Consider the following 24048-nt stretch of genomic DNA (forward strand, 5'->3'; position numbering starts at 1 on the left):
CGTAGCAACGCGCGGGGTTGCAACTAGTTTTTGTGATGGTTATGCCACCGACCCACCACCACTATTTACACGTCTAAATTAGTTCTTATAATTTTTAATTTTATGTAATAGTTTAATATTCGTTGAATCAAATGAATAACACATATTCAAATAAGTACGTGCATTTACGTATATATACAAGTTCCTTCTCATACAAATTCATAATGGAAAATTGAAGTGTATTTCCAAGTGAATTCTGATGCTGTCATAAGTAAGGAGCATATCCATTGGGCGTGATGCACCCCCAAGGAGAATAGATTGCTGCGAGAGTTAGAACTAAAGCAAAAATAAAAAATAAATCCAGTTCTATGGCATAGTTAGTGCAGTTAAATCTCAAACAGCATAGTATAATGAACCAATACTATCGCCAAGAACATGCCAAATATTTCACCAACATCAAGATAATGCATAGCGACATTTAAACAGGTAAGCAGATTTGCGAATTCAAATAATAAGAAGGACCAAGTTCATAGCAAGATCCTAGATTTGGTTTTACTTCTTATAAAACACGCCATGCACGAATTCAGCACCATATGTGTAGTATTCATATGGCTAGTTAGCACACATATAGATGGCTTCATCGTCAACTAAATCCCAGCTATCATCCAAATCAATACTGTCATGGAAGGAAGCATCATCAATCTCTTCATCACCACTGAAAACTGAATTTGATTCTGCAGCAGATGACCAAGTACTCTTGAATGTTGATGGTTTCTCTGAGCTGGCCAAGCTAGATGAAGGAAGCGGCAGCGACTCATCAGCATTAGCCCTTTGCTGGAACTGTGTAATGGTGTCTGAAGCAGATGACCAATTCTTGAAAGTTGCTGGTTTCTCTGAGCTGGCTAAGCTAGATGATTGCAGCATCTCATCAGCATCAGCCTTTTGTTGGAACTGCGCAATGCTGTCTGATAATTTCACTGAGCTAGATAAGATCAATGAAGGTAGTTCCAGTAACTCATCAACAGGTAAATGCACATCAAGTACTCCCAAAAGTTGAGCGATGTTATCTCCTGATTTGAGCGAACTGGATAAGCTTGATGAAGCTAGTTGCAACACCTCATCAACAGGAAGTAATTCATCAACTCTATATTGGGATTGTGCAGACATGACTGAGCTAGATAACCTTGGTGAAATCAGTTGCAGCTGCTCACACTCGTCAACAGGAAGCAGCGATTCATCAACAGAAATTTGTGGCTCATCAACTCTACAATGGGCTTGCGCAGTGCTATCTGTTGATTTGAATGAGCTGGACAATCTAGGTGAAGCTAGTTGCAATGAATCATCAACAGAATGCTGTGGGCCATCAACTCTGCACTGGAGCTGTGCAATGTTATCAGCTGAGTTGACTGAGGAGGACATGCTTGATAGCAGGGGTTCAGGAAGTTGCTTATCAACCCTGAGTTGAAGTTGTGAAATTTTATCGAAGATTCCCAGCATTTCCCCCCTAAAACATACAAGGTGGAGTATGAGATGTGCACGTCTAACAAAAAAAATGTATTAAACTTTCCATAAAACTTACTGCAATGCATCCACAACTTGGCCTCGGTCCATTAGTAACTCCCTCAGCTGCATCATATTATGCAAGTTAGTTGTTTGCTAAAACATGAATCCAAAATATTGCACTTGATATCCATCTTTCATGTACACAACTTGTCGTTACCTTTGCATTCTCCCGCACTTGCTGTTCCAGCATCTTGGATCTTTCCTTTGTAGCATCAAGTATGAGTTCTTGTTCATTCAACATTTTCTCAGCCAATGTTTCCCTTTCAACCTTCTTCTTCTCAGCTGCTACAGTCTCCACTTCAGCTTCAGCAAATCTGTTTTGAAGAGTATGGCGCATCTACATAGCACACAAACAAGGTGTATTAAAATCTATATTAAAGAAGTTCAGCAAGATACTATAATTATCACCCACTTAGATAATCCAATGGTTTAAAAATAAGAACATTGATCCAGGACATGAAATGTCATTTTCTTCTCTTCTACTAGGTACATATTTTTCCTGATTTTCTGAACTGTTTCAGTTTCTTATGGAGTGCTCCTCATTCTACTTAATATATATACAGCCAAGATCTATTGTTTTTTAAAAAAATGTCTTACGGTGAGAGGAGATGAATGGTAACAACTTTCTAAAAGCTGTTCTCTTTATAGAAACAATGCTTTTTGTTGGTTGATTTACCATTAATAAGAACATACTAAAACATTTACATTCCTACAAATCACAGGACGATTCGAATTTACCTCGTCAATAATTAAGGCATAGTTGTTCCTTTCTTCAGAAATGTTAGACAACCGAGCTTGAAGCCCATGTGCTTCTGATGCTAGAATAGATTGCTCAGCGAAAACCTCCCCTGCAACCTACATATTCCATTAAGCAGTCATATTCAGTCCTATTGTTTCAGTTGGTAAGACAAAGAAAAGTATGAAAATAAAACTCCCAGTGTTATATGTACAACTTTGTCGTTCTCTTCTGTTGAGAGCATTGTCATCTCTTTTAACTCCTCCACCTTCACAAAAATATCATTGCCAGCTTGAGTTGCTTCCAACACAGCTTGTTTTGTTTTTTCTTCTTTTAACTTTATGTCCTCTAGCATTTGGTTTATCGCTGTTACGTTTGACATCAAAGTAACCTGCATCATAAATCAATTAATTAATAAGACAAATAGGTAAAGTAATTGGAAACGCAACATATTGTCACAATGCCAGTACTACTATTATTTGGATACTATTTTCACATGATATATGATAAATCGTGTTGCTTCGTAATGAAAAGAAGAAAGGAAATTGGTTTACCTTCTCGTCAATTTCATCAGCAATTGCATTGTCAAGCAACTCAAGTCTAACAGGGTAGCTTGACTGTATGTTCATAGCAGGTAATCCATCGTCATGGGTTACCAAATCATCATCAAAAGCTGAAGTTCCAGGTTTTGAATTCAGATCAATAGCAACCAAACAATCAGAATTTTCTTCCATAAGTCTATCCTCCTCCTCGTCATCTTCATCTTCCTCCTCATCATCATCTTCATCTTCCTCCTCCTCATCATCATCTTCATCTTCCTCCTCCTCCTCTTCTTCCTCCTCTTCCTCTTCCTCTTCCTCTTCCTCTTCCTCCTCCACCTCCTCCTCCTGCTCAGCTGTGTATTTGTTCGCTAAGTAAGACTGCACTGAATCTGCATCATTATCCACCGAAGCAGGCCCTAAAAAGTATTTATTATTAAACACATGTTATTGCTGGGAACCGATTTTATCGATAAAAAAAAGAGTATAAAAGGAAACAAGAAGGGGTGATATAACTATGAGTATTTAGCAGAAGGAAATTCAAAGATACTTAAGCTATGATCACTCCCACAAGCACATGCAGTAATTTACAATGACATGTTTACTCAAAAACATACTTTCAATGTATCAACAAGCAGGCAAACTAAAACACATGTTTTGACTTTTGAGAAGAGAAAAAACATAAATATAGTTAATATATAACACATAAAAAGTTATAGCACAAATTTTGCGATTAGTATGCGTATAAACAGGTGCCAAGGAGTACTAACTAGAAAAACTTCAAAATGCAAAATCAAAGTTTACTTTTCATATGAGAATCTTCGTTTGCATGTGCATCATTGTTGTCCGGGATACTTGGAAGGACATTATGGATAATATAATCCGCAGCACCATCTATATCATTCTTATATTCCATGCAAACTTCTACCAGTGTTAAGAAATTCAACTGCATAGATGAAAATAGGGTATTAGTTAGTAGGAAGAGTTTTGAGTAAATGAAAGGCCTATAGTTTCTAATTTCATACAAGTAGACTGTAAAAAACAATTGTAGATTTAATCCTGGTAGTACTTCTAATAACAGGCAAAGTGCACACGACACATCTCCAAACAGAGATTTTTTTCCCCTAGAAATCTACAAATTGTCAGCAAAAAAAAAAAAGATAGATAGTACTAAAATTGAATGCTTAAATTATTATTTATGATTACTCACAAGAAAGCACACATGCAGCATGATAGTGTGAATCACATCCATGCATCTGAACAACCAAGCATACATCTTCTCTGTTTTAAAAGAGATGAGCTTTTTGCTGTGCAGAGAATACAATTAAGCGAAAGTGGTTGATAAACAAATCGCGCAGTGGTCCAAGGAGACAAAAAAATATAATTTTTTTAATGCGATAGGAAAACAAAGGTGGTGTTGTTTAGGGAAAAAAACAAAGTCAACCCGTATCTTCTTCGCTAAGAATATCGCATCACCTCAATCTAGGTTATTACTCTGTCAACACAGGCATTGCTGGATTGACGAATCCTTAAACTAACCGCACAAAACCAGCGATGCCACACCTGCGCACTGCCTTCTAGTCCTTGTTCTAAAACTTAAATTTGGCCTAGATTCAAACAAACAAAGTGGTGAAACGATCGTGATGTTTTTGCCTAACATTGAAGAAAACAAAAATCAAATAAAACGACCAAGTTAACAGCGTCTTTTTGGAACCACGCAGATCGATCGTGAAGGACGTCTAATCGAGGTGGGTAAGTTTGTTTCGAGCACCGAAAAACTCACCTGCGGGAACACCTCGACGAGGGCGTCCAGGAGATCATCCCCCGTGCTCACCTTCCCCTCCCCCTGCAACCACAACAACAAGCCAGCGGCACGTCACGATCACCAATCACGCAGTGCAAAACCAAACCAAACCGAATCGCCCCCCAAGCCCAAGCACCATCGGAGAGAGAGAAAAATCAGAGCAGTAGCAACCTTGGCCGACGAAGACGAACCGGCGGTGCTGGACGAGGCGGCCGCGGAGGGCGGCTGCCTCCGAGAAGAAGACGACGACGACATCGATCGAGGAGCAGCAGCGGCGACCGGCGCGAGAAGGTCGAGACTCGAGAGGGTTTGGGAGGGTTTCGAAGGTCTTTTTTCTGGGGGGAACGAACGATCGATAGAACGAGTCGTACACCGTGCGCCGCGGGGGATTTTATCGGGGGCGATTTCGTTACGCGCGGGTTCGTTTCCAGCTCGCGCTTGGGAGCGCTCGCCGTGCCGGGTCCCGAGGGGACAGGTGACCTGGTTAAAGATAGGTGGAGGAGACGAATCGGCCGTTGGATCTGGTCAGGATTCGGGATCGGACGGCGGCTGGACAGGGTTTGGGTCTCTGCTCCGCCTGATGGAGCGGCGAGGATCGGGACTCTGTCACGTTTTTTTTTCTTTTCATTTTTTGGCGGGGGACTCTTCTGCCAGCTTCTTGACTCTTTTACTACAATGGCATATCAGTATTACTGTACACACAACGTACTAGTAGTAATCTGCAATTTCCAGCTTTATTTCGTTTTTATTAAGACAAACACAACCAAAATTTGAACTGCAAAAGCAGAAACGACGATTCACACCGACAAAATTGCATACATAATACAGATTACAGAAACTATACGCTAAATACAAATTACAGTGCACAATTTACCTCTGAAGAAAAGCAATAGTCTTGGTCACGTCGATGCGGTCGGAAACGAATCCTGCACATAAGAATTCTTCGAACTGACGAATTTCACCTGGATTCCGTAGCCATCGATGACACGAAACAGCTCAACTCCCACGACAATCCAAGGTAGCCTTACAACGCAGCAATGCCGGCGTGGAACCGGCGGCGGCGAGCGTCCGCCGCTGCGGCGGCCAGGGCGCTGAAGCTCTCGGTGACGTTGTCGCTGAGCACGGCGCCGTCCACGACGTCGATCGCCCGCTCGTACTCCCGCTCGTCGTCGCTGAACCGGTACGCCTGGGTCGTCGTCACCGACCCGTTGAGCACGTCGTGGTCCAGGAGCACCATCCACCCTTGCGCGGCCTGCGCGTCATCGAGCTTCTCCTTGCTCTCGAGGGCCTTCGTCTCGACCTCCGTCTCCACGCTGAGGCCGTGGGTGAGGCTCACCGTGACGACGGACGTGCCGTTCTCGCCGTCCTCGGTCTCCGCGAAGAGCGACAGCGGGTACTTGGCCTCCCTCTCCACCCTGCCGATCACCTTCCGCGTGTCGCCCGCCCGGATCAGCGTCTTCGTCTCCTGCTTCGCCTCCAGCGACACGGTCTTGTTCCGGCCGTCGCCGGTGAACTCCACCAGGCTGGTCGCCTTCAGCTCCGCCTCCACCTCCGTGGTGAAGTTGCCGAACGAGGACTTGACCCAGCCGCTGAAGGAGGACTTCCTCTTGGCCTTGATCTTGAACCTGCCCTCGAGCAGCCGCGTCGAGTAGTGGCGTGAGATTTTCAGGCGCGGCGTCTGGTACGCGCCGAGCGCGGCGTGCACGTCCGACGTGCTGGGGTCCAGCCAGAGGTGCAGGTTGGCGTCGACGAGCCACTCGGCGATGCCGTCGAACACGCTGAGGCCGATCTCGTGGGCGTTGCTGTCGACCAGGAGGCCGAGGAATGGGGTGAGCTCGACGTCGTAGGTGGGCAGGTCGAACGCGCCGAGCGCGGCCACCGGCTGCCAGAAGAGCGGGTTGATGCCGCCCGTGTAGATGACCGGGAACGGCACGAACGAGCCGACGAAGCGGTGGTCCACGCTGACGACGACCTCGCGGTACGCCGCGTTGCCCCTCCGCGTGGTGAGGTTGTTCTCCCTGATGTAGGTGTCCGGCGGGTTGGAGTACCAGTACTCGTCGTTGGAGTGAGGGGACACGAACACCTCGAGCACCGCACGGTAGGTGCTCGACGGAATGGTTACGAGCCTGGAGTGCGAGTCCGACGCGTTCTGGATGCGGAACCAGAACCCGCCCTTGCCGTTGCCGGCGACATCTGAGATCGGGACGATGAGATCCGCCGGCTGGAAGTATGACTCCGGCAGCATAGGTTCCTTGGGATCGTTGCTTGCGACGCCAGCAGGGGAGGATGATGCCGCGTCGGAGAGGTACGGCGGAGTTCCATGGAACTCCAGCGAGACGTTGACGCTGTACACCCCGGTGTACTTGTCGTTGACGACGTTCTCGAGCATGACGGAGAGGACGCCGCCGGGCGGGGAGCGGAGGAGCGCGGAGTAGCGGGTGACATCCTTGCGGACGGTCCAGCGGACGCCCTCGGGGGTCGGCTCCGCGGTGGTGGTCCGGAGGAGCTCGGCGCCGTCGAGCCAGACGGCGGCGACGCGGTCGTACTGGTCGCCGGCGCAGGAGGCGGAGAAGGTGAGCACGACGAGGGACCAGGGCGCGGGGCACCCGGCGGGGGGCGCGTACGAGGCCTTGGCCGGCGCGGCGCCGTAGGTGTCGCCGAAGGAGTAGGAGAGGACCGGCACGGTGCAGGACGGCGCCGCCGGCGGGGGCGCGGGGAGCGGGAAGGTCGGGTCGAGGTACTCCTTGGCCGCCGCGCTGGCACCCGGGCCCTGCGGGGCGCGGAGGACGGCGTAGCGGTCAGGGACCTCGTCGGCGCAGGCGAGGAGCGGGAGGAGGAGGAGGAGATAGAGCGGCGGCGCCATCCTCTGCGGCCGCCGCGACGCGAGGTAGTTGGTGTTGGTCGCTGCTCCGGAGTAGTAGCGTGGGTTGCTACGATGGCGTTGGATTTGGGGATTTTGGAGCTTTTTTTTACTCTGCTCGAACTATTGTGTTCAGACCTCAGAACTTCAGGTTGCCGGCTGTTGATCGTGTCGTGTCACCTCTACCATACGTTCAGGCTTGTCTTCTTCTTACCTGACGCCTAGGACCTTTTGAATCAAAAGATCTACGCAATCAAAACAAATGGTCATTTTTACGATTTTTTCTGGTTTGTACTCCCTCCGTCCCACAATATAAGGGGTTTTAAGTTTTTGCTTACAACATTTGACTACTCGTTTTATTCAAATTTTTTCTGTAAATATAAAAAAGGAAAAGTTATGCTTAAAGTATTGTAGATAATAAAGTAAGTCACAAATAAAAAACGAAAAGTTATGCTTAAAGTATTGTAGATAATAAAGTAAGTCACAAATAAAATAATTAATAATTTCAAAAAAATTTGAATAAGATGAGTGGTCAAACGTTACAAGCAACAACTCAAAATCCCTTATATTATGGGACGGAGGGAGTAGTTCTTTTCTTTACACTTATAGATGTTAGGATCGTGGGTTTTTCTATTACGTTATTTCTTTCATTCGTACCATTCAAATGAGCCCTTAACGGTTTGACGTCTTCCTTCTCGCCTGAGCAACGGCCGCCGGCCGGTATCTCAATCTCCAGTAAATAACAGGTGGAGCCGTGATTCACACCTGATTTTCCCCCTTTCTTGTGACATCTTGAAGTGCGCTTGCTTTAGCAAATTCATCGTCAGTTGATCAGTTCCCCATCAAGAGGATAGCAACAAACCGAATCAGCACGTGCAGCTGTAAACTAAACTAAACACTTCAGGAGAAATCCCTTTCCAGCGAGCATCAACCGTGCCAGGTCTGGTAATTCAGAGCCGCGACGAATGCGTCGTAATCCATGCGGTGTCGTCGGTGGCGTCTCGCACGACAAGCTGTGGCCATTGGCCAGCGCTCGCTCGCCGTTCGACGGGATGTGGATCAGAAGAGCGGGCCGGTTTGGCTAATTGGCTTCATTCGAGCCAGCGATCGATGTTATCAGATTTTGTTTGGCAAGGCAGAAGTTGCATTGAGATTCGTCACTAAGATATGGGAGAGCTGTGTTTTAGCTGCCAACCAAAACTGTCATATATATTTTGGTTGTTGCATTAAGGACCTTTTTGAATCACATAAATAAAAAAATGAAGGAAAAGAAAAAACATAGAATTCTAACATAAATACAAGTGTAAAATAGAAGATTGCAAAATACAGGAAAAACATAAGAACGACTATTTGAATAAGCCACAGAAAAAACACACGAATTTAAGAAAAGATGAAGACTCAGAGGATTCTTTCCATAAATTTCTACCACATGTTAAATTTCCTCGAAAACTTATATGGGAAGAGATATTCCATAGAATTTTTATAGATTTATTCCTTTAATTCAAAAGACTATATAGGAAAATTTTCTATATGAAAAAATCATCTAAAATTCCTATGAATTTCCTTTGACTCAAAAGGGGGCCTAAAATATGGGATAATAGTGTTTGAACATTATCCCTTGATCTGCTACTAATTAATAAGAACCAAAACTCTGGCATATCTTTGGTGGTTGCTGGAATTTTGGTAAGACGTCGATCTTGTTTGTGTTTTCATGGCAGATTTGTGATCTTCTGCTGGCCATGGACTGATGCACGATGGAAACGGGACCTGAAGGCGAAGGTTCCTTGGAGCTTTGTTCAGGCACTCCCCGGGGTTCGGGACCTTTGGGAGGGACCGGAGCCTCTGAAGCGGAGGCGGGGAGCTCCCCGTGCTAGGGACAAGCCGTGCGTGTGCCTCTTGCACTAGACAAGGGTTAGGTTTTGGAGGTCTTTACCTATGTGACATTAAAAAAAGATGTGACTGCCTATGTGCTACTAAAAAGTTTGAACCTTCATGTATACTATCGTCGAACTTTATCACGCCCTTTGCATCGTTCCGTCACTGTTCTGTTTAGGTTTAACCATTTGACAGCTCTGACATGTGCCCGGACAGAAAAAATGTCGCTCTTACCCTTACCCTTTTAGTATCTTCTTACGAGTGCGCCAGAGAGAGAGAGAGAGGGGCGATTGAGTGCGGCGGCGCGGCGGCGGCCCGGCGCAGCAGCACGGCCGTGCGCACGGGGGAAAGGCGGCCGTCACTTCCGCCCGTTTCATCGCCTTCTCACCTCGCATCTGCATTCAATCCCTGCAGGATTCCACCACGGCGTTCGACGACTGCCTCCGCCTCCTCCGCGGGGAGCGCGACGAGCAGAAGCTGGCGGGCCTTCGGGAGATCGAGGCGGTCGCCGGCCCGCGGTTCGACGCGGCGGTGAGCAGGGCGGTGCCGTCGTTGACGCGGAGGCGGGGGGACGACACAGGTGCCGTCGTAGTCCACGGCGAAGTCCTCCGGCGCTGGCTTGCCGTACACGCGTTGAGGCGGATGTACCATGCGGCGTTGGCGTCGTCGTCGTCGCTGCACATCAGAGGCTGCCAGCACATGGACTTTGTGAGCTACTCATACCAGACGAGCATGTGGCCGATGTCGTTGAGCTGGTCCTTCTTGATGGTGACGAGCTCCCAGCACATGGACTTGGTGAGCGCGGTCATGGCCTTCCAGATCTGGACGTCCTCGGTGAGCTTCTGGTACACGGGCGTGGCGGACCAGACGAAGAAGCCGCCGGGGCGGAGGACGCGGTTGAGCTCGAGGAGGAGGGCGCCGTGTCGGTGAGCAGGGCAGTGCCGTCGTCGACGCGGCTGCGGGGAGACGACACAGGTGGACGGCGGGCGCGGGCGCGGGCGCGGCGGCGTGCCAGTGGCACACGTCGCTGGCGACCGAGCGGGCGATGGCGATGTTCGCGCTCGCCACGGAGTCGGCGCGGGCGGCAGCGGCGGAGGACAGGCGCGGCGCGGACGGGATCCGGCGCGCCGAGGGAAGCGGCGGGTGGCGCCGGCGCCGTGACGGGCATGTTGCCCGCGCGCGTTGCGGCGCTGGAGAGCCTGATGCTGGTGCAGGCGCTGGAGTGCTACTTCGAGCTCGCCGTCGCCGAAGGGAGGGCCTCCGGCGCTGTGCTTGATGGTGGCCCTTCATAGCCTAAGGGCAACTAAGTCATTTGACTGCGTCGTTACCCACCGTTAGAACCAAAAGCGGATGGAATAGTGTGAAGGACACAATAAATTTCGACGATGATATAAAGGGAGGCTTAGTGGCACAGAGATAGACACCATCTTTTCTAATAGTATTCAAGGAAACACCTCTAGGTTTTTGGGGCCGCACGGAGAGAGGCACGTGTGCGTACGGCATCCACGGAGAGAGAACGTTGTGACTTGTGACTTCGCGAGCTGTGACGATTTTGTCTTGCCAACCCATGTGTTCTCTTCAATGTTTACTTCTGAGAGATCTGGAGATGGATGGATTTGTTTTCACTATCAGGCCTCCTTTGATTTGATTGATGAAATTCGTATAGGGTTTGGATATGCATGTTTTGTAAGAAAATAGAACTTCCTCCGGGTCGATAATATTTATCGTTTTGGACAAGAACACGGTCTTAAAAAAACAACTTTAACTATTATATTCTATTATAATATGTATAAAACTGTTAACAAATATATAATTTTATTAAAGTATTTTTTTAAGACTATTCTATACATGTAGTCACTATATTTGAAAGACAAATATTTTAAAAATGATCCAAATCAAAGATTTTAAAGTTTGACATCACCATTGTCTAAAACGACAAGTATTATCAACCGGGAGGAGTACGTAAATTTGATGGATTTAAGAGAGAAGTGAGGCTAGAAGAGAGGACTCCTTGAAGGTTTGAGTCATTTCTTAAGGGCTTTATGTAAATCAAAGTCATCGCATTAAGCTAATTATAAGGCATAACAACTTATAAAAAAACATAAGTCATGAATACAATTTATATATATGTGTGTGTTTGTTTTTAGGTAATTTAAAAGCAAAATGTTGGAAAATAATCTACAATGAAGATATGTTAGTAAGAAAGAGAAAAAGCTGATAGCCTAGACTAAGACAAAGGAAAACCCCTTTGTCTCTAGGTTCACTTTAGATCCCTCATTGATGTCCAGTCTGAATTACGTTCATAAACCACAATATTAGATATAATATGTCTCTCAACTTAGAATACAGGAATACTTAAGGTCCCAAGAAAGTATTGTGCCTAGTTTCGACTAACATGGCAAGTTGATTTACCCATGTAGGGCCCACATGATAGGGGTTACCTTCTTCTTCCTCCTTCCCTCTCTCCTCTCTTACCCATCTCCAACTCTCCCCTCTCTCCTGGTGCTCTCCAGGGTGGCCGTCAGCAGGGCCAAGGGATGGCGCTATGTGAATCTAGAGGTGGAGGCCGAGACGACTATGACCTCATTGGTAGGAGGACCACATGTCCGTAGGACCAGTGGTGAAGAGGAAGGAGGGGTAGGATATGACAATGCTAGTGGTGTTGTTGACTAGCACAGGGCGATAGAGGAGCTGGGACAAGAAGAGAGAGAAGCCACCACTCAATGAATCGGTAGATCACACACTTGGAGATAGGGACCTGCTTGATAATTTTTCAAAAGTAGACAAGTGTGGGAAGAGTGAAATCTCGAGACAACGGTAAACGTCAAAAATGGGATTCTTTAAGGCCTCTACTAAAGAAGTTTGCTAGCAATGGACATACCGAACACCTACCTTTCAAGGTGGTCTCGGGCATCATTAGACAACTTCGACAGGTTGCTAGGCAAAGCGGATGCTGTGGAAGATCCACGTGGTCACACCAAAGTCACTCCGTAGGTCGATTTTGGCGGGCGACGGTCTCCAGGGTGGCGGAAAAGGAGCAAGAAGGTGGCGACATCATCTCCATCCAAACGGCGGTGATGCTGTCAGCGAGCTTGAACAGTTGCCTCGTCTCCTCTTTCTCCTCTCTTCCGAGCAGCACGGGCGGCGGTGGTGGAGTTCAAGGCTTTGGTGGCATGACACTTGACGAGGGAGAGCACATCCTGGTCCAAGGACTTCGCGTGGAGCTTGATCTCACGTGAGGTGGGTCGGCCACCGGCTGTACCGACTAGCACTCACCTCTCTATCACAAGCCCTACATACGGGTGCTCCCGCCAATAAGGTCGTAGCCATCTCAACCTCCACCTCTAGATCCTCTTATGTTGGACAGCGCCTTGGCCCTACTAGGCGTCACCTTGCAGAGAACCAGGAGAGGGGAGAGAGGAGAGAGGAGAGAAGGGAGAAGGGAGAAGTGGAGACTTGGGGTAGATAGGAGAGAAGGGAGGAGAAAGAAGGTAGCTCTTATTTTGTAAGCCTCACACTAACTCAGTCGGGTCGAACACAATCAACTCTCCATGTCAACCAAGACCAGATATAATGCTACCATAGAACCTCAGTTACTCCATTATTGCAAATTGAGGGACGCGTTATATCTAGTATTGTAATTTCATGGCATGACTTAATCTGGATGACAAGTTGAGGGACCCAAAATGAACTTATTCTTCCACATATGACAAAAGGAATAAGTTCACCGGAGGTCCCTCAACTTAACAGCGAGATTTTTTGATGTCCCTCAACTACAATACCAGAAATGTTCACCCCTAAACTCACTAAAACCGTTCACCGGAGGTCCCTCGGCAGTATTTTTGCCCGGTTTTGCTGACGTGGCATCCTAGTCAGCAAAAAAATTTTAAAAAGTACGTGGGACCCACATGTCAGCTGCACATATTTTTTCTTCTCTTTTCTTCTCCTCATCTCTTTTCTTTTCTCTCCTCTCTCTTTTCCTTCAGGCCGGCGGCGGGCGCAGCCGCGATGGCCGAGGGCGGATGCGGACGGCGGGCGAGCGCGGCGGCAGGCGAAGCGGCGGCGTCAGCGGGCGAGCGCGGCTGCGGCGGCGGCGAGCTCGTGGCAGACGAAGCAGGCAGGGGCGTGTCGGGTGCGTCCGGGCGGTGGCCATGTGCGACAGCGCGACGACGGTGGTGACCATGCGGGGCGTAGGCGGCGCGCGGGCACGGCTCGGCCGATGGTGTGCGGCGGGACAGCGCGCACGAGCGAAGCAGATGGGAGATGGGGAGCGCGACGAGCGAAGCAAGCAGGGGCAGCGGGCGAGCGCTCGGCGCTCGGCGGACGAAGCAAGCAGGGGCGGAGGGCAAACGCACGGCGGGTGAAGCAGGCAGGGGCGGCGGGGCGACGAGGCAGCACCGGGCTCAGGGTGCTCGCCGGTGTCATCCCCCTGCTGCCCTAGTGACTTCTCGTCGACATTGTCGTGGTCGTCGTGGGAGAGCCGGAGAGGGGAGAGCATGCCGGCCGCACTCCTCCATCATCCGGCCCCATGTCGTCGTCGTCGCGGGAGAGGGGAGAGGATGCCGGCCACGCCGACGGGAGAGGGGGAGAGAGGCGGTTGGCGCAATGACATCGCCGGTGGCGAGAGGCGGATGGGATGACGCGGGAGTTGGTGGACACGCACGGCCGACGCTCACGCCGCTCCACGAAGCGGAGCAGGTCAACGCGATTCTCCTCGCGAAGCGGAGCAGGGGGCGGCCGCCGCCGGAGTTGGGCGACCGGCAGAGGCGACGGAGCAACGGCGGGGCCATGCGCGGGCGTGTTGAGACGGCAGGGCCGGCGGAGGCAGTGGGCGCGGCGAAGGCGGCGGGGCCCCGTGCGGAGGGCGCGGCCACGCTGCAGGGGCTCGCGACGACTGTGGGCCGACGACGCGCGTGGCCCGGCGGAGACGGACTTGCCCGAGGCGAGCAGAGGAGCCGGCCAGCACGTGCATGCTTGCTGCGATGCTGCGGCGGCAAAGTACCCGCGATGCTCCAGCACGGGGCCGCGAGCTCGCCGCGATGGGCATGGTCTTGCTGTCCGGCGCCAGCCGAAGGCAGCCATGCGGCCGCGGAAGGGGTGGAACCGCTGCCCCTGCTTGCTTCGCCCGTCGCGGCGTCGCGCTCCCCATCTCCTGTCTGCTTTGCTCGTGCGCGTTGTCCCACCGCACATCATCGGCCGAGCCGTGCCCGCGCGCCGCCTACGCCCCGCATGGCCACCACCGTCGTTGCGCCACTGCCCGGACGCACCCGGCACGCCGCTGCCTGCTTCGTCCGCCGCGAGCTCACCGCCGCCGCCGCCGCAGCCGCGCTCGCCCGCTGACGCCGCCGCTTCGCCTGCCCCTGCGCTCGCCCGCCGCCCGCATCCGCGCTCGGCCATCGCGGCTGCGCCCGCTGCCGACCTGAAGGAAAAGAGAGAGGAGAGAAAAGAAAAGAGAAGAGGAGAAGAAAAGAGGAGAAAAAAAAAGTGCAGCTGACATGTGGGTCCTACGTACTTTTCTAATTTTTTTTCCTAACAAGTATGCCACATCAGCAAAACTGGGTAAAAATACTGCCGAGAGACCTCTGGTGAACGGTTTTAGTAAGTTTAGGGGTGAATATTTTTGGTATTGTGGTTGAGAGACCTCAAAAAATCTCGCTGGTAAGTTGAGGGACCTCCAGTGAACTTATTCCTATGACAAAATGACAACGAATGCACGTTTGTCCTGCTTTCCTTTCCTGTTGCTTCCATAAAGATCAGTGGGCCTGCTTGCTTTTCATGGCCCATCTATTGAATACGGTCACTCCTGACAGCTTATTTTCGAGGGCCTTTTGCAAATAGATAAATACCATGTGTTTCATTTTACATTGTTACACATTTTTTTAAACACACGACCGACATATCTTCATAACTACCAAGTCATCATGCGACAATATTGGATGAGACGTTTTCTAAAACAACGGATCTCTTGTTCAGATTCGTGTTTCGCATGCACGCTTTTCAAACTACTAAATGATATGATTTTTTCAAAATGTTTCTATACGAAAGGTGTTTAAATAAATCATATTAATCCATTTAATTTAAAAATTAGCTAACACTTAATTAATCACGCGATACTACATCGTCTTTTTTTTTCCCATAAGCAGGTGATTTGACAGCCTATTGCTTTTGCCGGTAACCTAACATCAAAGAAATGTCCTCAGCTGATCTATCTGAGCTTGTACTGTTACCTAAAATTCATTAAAGAAAACAAGCACATCAAACTTATAGCCATATTAAAGCCCACTTTTTCCGAAGTCCAATATAGCAGCTGCAGCCTACAGGCACGAACACGTCAGCAGTCCACGCCTCCACCACGGGTCCAAGCGTCCAAAACCGCCAAAAGACGTGTTCGGTCCGGCACATCGGGGGAGATCCGACCCCGCCAGGTGGCCCACCCTCCCTCCACGTGTCGCGCCTCCGACCGTCCGATCAGCTGCCAACCCCGGGCTTCCCCGCGGACGGCATCCGACGGCCACCGTTTCCGTTCCGCACGCCCCGTGCTGCTTTTGCTCTTGGCGATTTGCGGAAGTTGTTGTTGTCCCTTGCTCCTCGCTCCGCTTCCATCCATATTCCACCGCATCGCGCGCGGGGTTAGGGAGGGGCGTGGTGGTGGTCGGGGCTCTGACGCGGCGGGGCGGCGGAGGTGGTGGTGGGGAGGGCGAGAGATGGCTGCGGCGGTGGGGAGGGCGCGGGGGGCGGCGAGCCTGGCGGCGGCGGTGAGGGTGGCGGCGGCGACGGCGAGGCCGGCGTCGAGCGTCGCCGCGGCGGCCGGGCTGGGGTTCGCGGGGCTGGTCGTGCAGGGGGAGGACACGCCGTTCGGGTCGGTGTGGTGGTGGGCGTACGCGGGGATATCCTGCTTCCTGGTGCTCTTCGCCGGGATCATGTCGGGGCTCACCCTCGGCCTCATGTCGCTCGGCCTCGTCGAGCTGGAGATCCTCCAGCGCAGCGGCACCGATGCCGAGAAGGCCCAGGCTGGTATGATCCGGAACCCTAGCCGCGTTCTTCTCTCCTCCCCCGTGTCGTGATCGATCTGGTTGCGGTTTGAGGAGCCATTTCTAGGAGGGTCTTATGTTGGAACAGCCCACTTGTGCTCGATCTGATCGCAATTTTGCGGGCGATTCTTATGGGGTGTTGAGTTGGGATAGCAGGTGCTATGTTACGTCACATTGGGGATTCACGATATCTGTAACACGCCATGATTAGTTTCTGCTATTTTGGAATGAGGATCTATTGCTGTTATTTTGCTAAGGATTTGCTGACTCTGATCGTGCCGGTCATACTCTAGATTCTCTGTTTGTTGTACCAGTTGTATTTATTTTCTATTTTAAGTTAACAGAAGCGAATATACATCAATAATGCTGATAATCAGAAAAAGTAGAACACACAAAAAGGTAGTAAGGTTCCTCTGCCAAAAAGGCAGTAAGGTGATAAGAAAAGGAGACGTTGGTGGGAGTTGGCTTTATTCAAGATTCACCTCTTTCTGGGGGAGATATAAAATGATCCTTTGGTCAGTGAGAATTGGAACTATGCAACGGATAGGCATAGAGATGTACGCGCTAGAAGTTCCTGGGCCTGCCATGTTGCTTGTGGGTAGCGTGCAGCTGAGCCTTTTCACACATAAGATATGATCCATAGTTTTTTGGTGCTTTTGTTTGTACTACTAATTTTCTGTGAAATGATCTAGTTCTGTCTGAAATGCAATATGGGCATTTTAGATGTTCACCATTTGATCTAATGTATATGCTAAAATTGATAACTTGATATGGTAGTAGTGATGGTGCTTGTGTAGTATTATTACAGGCACTTTCAGCACCTCAATAACTCGTTTTCACTTTTTAGCAGATGCTACTGTTGCTACTGTATTTTCATGGATAGTTCTGTTGTTGATCGTTTGGCTACTTGTATGTCATCTTTTTGTAGCTGCCATCCTCCCAGTTGTTCAAAAGCAGCACCAGCTTCTTGTCACCCTGCTCTTGTGTAATGCTTGTGCCATGGAGGTATGTAACTCTGGTTGCATTTCTTTTTTATCATTTACCACACTATTTTGTACTGCGAACATGCAAATATAAAGGGTATTAGCAGATGGGCATATTTGATAGTATGTTATTGTTTTGACACATTTTAACTCATAGCTTGTTTGGAGAGAAGAATGCTATATGCTGAAGTTGCCTCTATTGGTTCAGTTTTGTCTGTACTGCGGCATGATTTCCTTTGTTAGCATCTGTGGAAATCCACAAACGATTTTACTTGAATTGTGATATCTAATTTGGAAGAGTCTAGTGTCTTTAATTCTTTGTTAGGTCCCTGAATGTAAGGTCATCTACACTTGATGATTAATGCTACTGGCCTACTGCTACAAGTCTATTTGTCATTGTAATGTGCATTAATATATCTGAGCATGTACCATAAAATCCAACAAAGTGGCTATATTGAAGTTTATATATCAATATTATATACCTTATTTAAATATCTAGTTCCCTTTAATATTTGAAGTTCTATTAGGTTTTGCTTGTTAACTCGTTATGTCCATAAAAAAAAATATGTTCAATCTGCTCACCTACTCATTAAATTTGCTAATAATATAACGCATTTGGAAAATTGGAATTGATTTCACACATTAGAAGTTCTGGTATATGATTAGGCTCCTATAAAGTATAAAGTACGAATGTACGGCATAAGTGGACTGCTAAGTGCTATAACATTTTCTAGGATCCTGAGTTCTTAACATGTTCTCTAGATATATTATTTTCTGCTATGCACAAAGGATGCCCGAGACAAATATTTGTAAACTTCTCTTTGCACATAGTATGGTATATTAGCTTATTTGACATGGATATGTTTTACCTTCCCCCTACCATGGACTTCCTTTCAGAATTTTATCAGTAGATACACCATGCATTCTATTCATATACCTTTTACATTGTTTTGTTTAGCCAGTGACTCTTCCAATTTGTTTCTTTGGATCGTTTGCAGGCTCTTCCTATATTCCTTGACAGGATTTTTCATCCTGTTGTAGCTGTTATCTTATCAGTAACGTTTGTTCTTGCTTTTGGAGAGGTATTATATATTATGTCCAAACTCTATAGTTTCTCTATGGTCTTGCAGACTGTCTGATTGATTATTTAATTTTTAACGCCAGGTTATACCACAAGCAATCTGTACTAGGTATGGATTGGCTGTGGGTGCTAACTTTGTATGGCTTGTACGCATCCTCATGATCATCTGCTATCCTATTTCTTATCCCATAGGGAAGGTAAGTCCGCAAAATTAAATTGACTTAGTTCAAGTGTCCCTACTATAATGAAGTCTTTTGGAGCTTCTCTAATGGCAGGGACTTTTAATTGTCAATTTGTCATGAATTAGATATTGTAACAGTTGTGCTTCCGAGTCATCTCTTCATTCAGTTTTGGTACCATAGTTGATGAACCCTATTACAAAGTGAAAACAATATGCCTTCACAAAATGACCTGTGTATATGTCTTTCGATTTGAGAATTTGTTATCAGCTTATACTATATTAGGTTAATCAATGCCCTTAGCTTGTAGTGCTATGGAAGCTTCTATTACTAAAACACCATGCAGCATGCAAGCTCATGTGATTACAAATTTGTGTTTCATGCATTATGCTATAATGCAGTGCATATGTTTAAATGCACGCTTAACTTGGTGTACAAACAGTGTATTTTCTTTCAGATTTTAATATGTTGTCTTAGGTTTAATGAAAACAGACTTGATTTTTGTACTATAGAATAACATGTATATTTTATTTTGTTTTGAAATATTTTTTGTTTAAGTCTTCCAAATTTACTTGATATGATTTAAGGACTAGTTACTAAAAGTGATTGAAATATATATTGTCCATCTGTCGCAGCTCCTAGATTGTGCTCTTGGGCATAATGAATCTGCACTTTTTAGGCGAGCTCAACTTAAAGCTCTTGTCTCTATCCATAGCAAAGAGGTAACATGACCTTACTATGTAACTTATTAATAAGTTAACATCTTCTTTGAAGGTTATATCACAGTTCAATGCTTTTCTGCCATTGCAGGCTGGCAAGGGTGGAGAGCTTACCCATGATGAGACTACAATCATAAGTGGAGCCTTGGACTTGACTGAGAAGGTGCGCGTCATTTTAAAATTTGACTTCTAATTTATAATGAATAATAGAATCTGGAGAATCGTTGGCAATCAAAATTTAAGTGAACTTGTTACAAAGTTAGATGTTGTTTGACTTGTTTTCTAGATATGACTTGTTTTAGGGGATTGAAACATTAGACTCCCTATTGTCTTTTATGTATTAATTTGTATTAATATTTAACTATGAGATAGCTTCTAGAGTGATTTTGATGTATATGATACTGATATATTTAATGGCTTCATGCTTTATGGTTGTCTTCCTATTTTTGTTTAGTATTTAACAGCTTTCAGCTTCACATCAGAAATAACTTAATCCATGCTGCAAATATTATATGACAAATGCCTACATTTGTTCTTGTGTGTTGAATCTCTTTTTGACTCTTTATTGAGCAAAAGAAGTCTGTTTCTTACTTTACAGACATAGTGCTCACAGACTAGCACTTTGATGTGAACAATCATTTTTTGTTGTCTTCAGCAGAAATTTCATTGTTATTTGTGTGCAGACTGCTGAGGAGGCTATGACACCTATTGAGTCAACTTTCTCATTAGATGTGGACTCCAAGTTGGATTGGTAACTATAAAAAAAAAATACAATCACACTTTAGACACCGTAGCTCTTGGTCATGTTCCATATTTATTATCAATCCTATTCACTGCAAAAGTTCTTATTGATTCTATGTTTGTCTTATGTCTTTCTTTCTTATTAGTTGAACTCATTCGTCAAACGTAAACAATCTTCTGTCTTAGTTATGTATTTGTGGAACTAAGTTCAGACAATGTAATCTTTTGTGTTTTACCTACATAGTAGTTATTAAACATTAGCAAATAGTACGCAAATTTCCCCCCCTTTTTTTTTTGATAAGGCTCAATGCTCTGCCAATCTTCTTATGTACTTTTATTTACAGGGAAGCAATCGGCAAAATCCTTGCTCGGGGTCATAGCCGTGTGCCTGTATACTCTGGAAACCCTAGGAACATTATTGGTCTCCTGCTGGTTGGTGTCGAATTGTCAATGCTGTCATGGAGTATTTAATAACCCAGTGACTTGTTTGTATGATTCACCATGTCTTATTTTGAATTTTTACAGGTGAAAAGTCTTCTGACAGTTCGTGCTGAAACAGAGACACCAGTTAGTGCTGTTTCCATTAGAAGGATTCCAAGGTCATGGCACAAATCTATTAAATTATACATACTTTAGAATATGTCTTTTCAACATGGGATAAAATGTTCATAGTTGAAGTATCTTTTTTGCTGTATTAATACTTGCAATCTCCGTAATTTCTGACGAATAATCAGTCAATGACTTTATTTACCTTCTCCAGGGTTCCTGCAGATATGCCTTTATATGACATACTGAATGAGTTTCAGAAAGGAAGTAGTCATATGGCTGCTGTTGTGAAGGCTAAGCCCAAAATTGTACCACTCCCTGACAAAACTGAACCAAACAGGGAAGTAAGTGGGGCACCACAGCTGACTGCTCCCTTACTATCCAATACTGAAGAAAGGGTGGAAAGTTTGGTTGTTGATATTGAAAAACCACAGAGCAGGCAGGTTAATGGAAACAAACCCTGTTCCATGCAGCAGAATGAGATGCCATATGCAATGTCTCGGTCATCAGAGGATATAGACGATGGTGAGGTCATTGGTATCATCACACTTGAAGATGTATTTGAAGAACTATTGCAGGTAAGCTTAAGCATGCTAAATTTTCTGTCTTTAATAGAACTAAATCCTATCACAATTGCTTATGCTGTTTTTCTTTTTGTTCTTTATCAAAAAGATCCTAGCCTTGGCATTAAAGATGCATTTTGGGATATAGTTGGAATCATTTATACAGTTCACAATTATGATTGGATCTTCTGTATCTCGTATGTTTACGTTTTATTTTACAGGAGGAGATAGTGGATGAAACTGATGAGTATGTTGATGTTCATAAGAGGTATGTCTCATCGTTGCACTTTCTCCCCTCATTTTGCAGTGTTTGAGAGTATACTATGTGCGAGTAAATTTTCTCTATTACAGGATCCGAGTGGCCGCCGCCGCTGCTGCATCTTCGGTTGCCAGGGCTCCATCAATTCGGAGATTAACGGGTCAAAAGGGCACAGTAAGTGCTATTTTTTGCTACAGTTTTATAGTCATATTGGTCACCATGATGGTATAATAACACAAGTTACATTGATACATGAATAATATTGTTGCATAAATTTTTCACTAGGCACTGAGAATATTGTAGTATGAGATATATCTTTAATGTTGATCTTTAGGAATGATCATATAAGCTTTCTGGACAGGGAGGGTAGGTACTGCTAAAAATCTTATTACGTGGATTGAGCTGATGTACCTGACTTCAAAACTGTACAATCACCTCAATCATACTGGGGATTGAAATCTGTTCATGTTCATGTCAAAAAAAAAAAAAATCTGTTCACGTCAAGATTTACCTCGTTTCTGTTAGTTCAGGCTCTGGCATGGTCAGTGGCGGATCCAGGAATACTTTTGAGCCTGGGGAAGTCTAACAGTGAAAAACAAATATACATAAATCAATTCAAATATGTATACCTTTTATCATATACGTATGTAAAATTGATGGTCATCGAGTTCTAATTTAGGAGAGGAAATCCAGTGTATGAGAATATATCAATGAGATGATGGTTATATAGGTTAGACTATGGAGTTTGTACTATCTTATTGAAAAGAAAAAAGACTAATACCAGAAAGTTATATAATTTTGCCTTTAGATCACAGTTGTGATGGTGTGAAATTGAATTAATTATCTGAAAGTAATAGGCATTTAGTTAAGCATGGTAATCAACAAGAAGATTCACGTGTAGGAGGGCATTACCTATAAATTGTATGCTGATTAGCTGGTGACTAAACACTGTAACTAAGTGCTGATAAACTGCTGCATAGTGGCGGAGCCCGGGCACTTGCCCGCGCTGGCCGGGCCCTAGCTCCGCCACTGGGCATGGTTGAAGTTGGATTAACTTGGTGTTTGTTTTTCCACTTGGAAATTGATCACAAAACTTTGTAGGGAAATTTGTTTTAATTGATTTTTCAGCAACAATAAGCTCAGATATTTTAATTTGAATTAGGTGGTTCCAATTTTAGACATAGGGCTCTTAGATAAGCTGTGGGAATTGCTTGAAGATCTGCACAAGTGATAAAATATTTGCTGAGATCATTTTCTTTTATTTCTTGCTATATCATTATGCATGTTTGTTTTCTGGTTACACTGATTGTCTGATTTGTGGAATATGGTGTCTTTGGTTGTATAATATAAAAGATATGAAACTGTGCAGTTACGAACGATATGCTTACAATTTTAAACATGTTAACAAGATGGACTTGCCAAAATTTCTTGAACCATCGTCCCTAACTGCTACTAGCTTAGTACATATTTATATTCATGTCTGAAGATACTGCATTTGGTCCTAACTGTATAAACGGTTTTATATCAAATAACCTTGACCCATTTTTTTTTCTTTATGGTCTATAAACTGTTTTGAGTTTCCACATATTTGTGATGGAAGTCCTACTTATTGATGACGTTACTTTTTGCCTCTTCAGGGTACGCAGAATAGGCAAGGACAGCCAACTGGAATTTTGAAGAAACCTACTGAAGGTGATTCCAATCCATCAAAACATCAGGTGAACCTTGTTGAACCTCTTTTGGAAAATAAGAGGTAACTTTAGATGTATGCATGAATATAGCGATGGAACGCAAAATCAAATTCAGAAGGTTTGGCTAACAGTAAATATGAGCGAACTCGTAAATTCGGATTTGTTGTCATGGTCTCATGGACCTTAGCGTTGAATTTTGTGTTTATGGATGATGAAAGTAGATAACAATTCCGGAATCTTTTGATACATGACAGTAGCAACGAATAGTACTCTTGGAATCTGAAACGTTGACCTGGAGGACTGGAACGGTAGTGGATATGGTTACATTTGGAATAAGTACATTTCAAAGGCTAATTGTTCATGCGAAATATATATTCCAGATGAGGCTGCAGCACAGGTGAACACAATCGGCTGACTGTTTCAATTCTGAGGAACCTGGTTCATCCCTGGAAATCTTTTACCAGTTACCACGATTCCATCAATTCCAGTTGCCTGGCTTCATGAATTTACCAGTTATACTCTTCACCTAGTTTTTTTTATTCCCATGGAATAGCTAGCGTATCTATCTCGTACAATGCACAATACTACTAGTACTACTACAACAAAAAGAAAAATCATGAGCCGCGTGGAGGGCTTGGCTGCCAAGTAACCTTCAGCTAGAACGAGCTTGCCTGCCAAGAAACCTTCGATAGAACGCGTGCTAGACCTCCGCCCTGCGACTTCTATATATATGGACACGATCGAATTCCTTCCCTCCCCCATACAGCCAGAAACAGAAACGACCATCCAGCACAATGAATTGACGGAGGTGAAGCCCGCCCGGCAGGTCCAAGATCTGAGCAACATGTAGCACCGTTTGATTCCCCCCACAAAAAACTAACCCTTCCCCATTAGTTATA

At 45.9% G+C, this 24048-nt stretch overlaps 3 protein-coding genes across 3 annotated transcripts; 1 reads left to right on the plus strand and 2 right to left on the minus strand.

Moving 5' to 3' along the window:
• Positions 1–488: 488 nt before the first annotated feature.
• On the minus strand, positions 489–5040 carry LOC127773792 (stress response protein NST1-like). Its single transcript, XM_052299968.1, has 9 exons — positions 4793–5040; positions 4601–4663; positions 3622–3763; positions 2833–3236; positions 2496–2669; positions 2281–2397; positions 1700–1879; positions 1559–1605; positions 489–1483 (listed from the first exon to the last, which is right to left on the minus strand). Exons 1-9 carry the CDS (start codon positions 4874–4876, stop codon positions 592–594), a joined length of 2103 nt encoding a protein of 700 aa, XP_052155928.1. The 5' UTR covers positions 4877–5040; the 3' UTR covers positions 489–591.
• A 345-nt stretch (positions 5041–5385) lies between these two features.
• LOC127773793 (peptide-N4-(N-acetyl-beta-glucosaminyl)asparagine amidase A) lies at positions 5386–7647 on the minus strand. The gene has a single exon (XM_052299969.1). It carries the CDS (start codon positions 7482–7484, stop codon positions 5646–5648), a length of 1839 nt encoding a protein of 612 aa, XP_052155929.1. The 5' UTR covers positions 7485–7647; the 3' UTR covers positions 5386–5645.
• Positions 7648–15985: 8338 nt separating this feature from the next.
• Positions 15986–23539, plus strand: LOC127773834 (DUF21 domain-containing protein At4g14240-like). Its single transcript, XM_052300024.1, has 13 exons — positions 15986–16370; positions 17316–17392; positions 18369–18452; positions 18535–18648; positions 19266–19352; positions 19441–19512; positions 20033–20100; positions 20435–20522; positions 20616–20689; positions 20851–21214; positions 21421–21467; positions 21551–21632; positions 23096–23539. Exons 1-13 carry the CDS (start codon positions 16061–16063, stop codon positions 23213–23215), a joined length of 1587 nt encoding a protein of 528 aa, XP_052155984.1. The 5' UTR covers positions 15986–16060; the 3' UTR covers positions 23216–23539.
• The last annotated feature ends 509 nt before the right edge of the window (positions 23540–24048 follow it).

Source organism: Oryza glaberrima, chromosome 5 (genome assembly GCF_000147395.1).
Source record: "Oryza glaberrima chromosome 5, OglaRS2, whole genome shotgun sequence".
NCBI classification, from domain to species: Eukaryota; Viridiplantae; Streptophyta; class Magnoliopsida; order Poales; family Poaceae; genus Oryza; species Oryza glaberrima.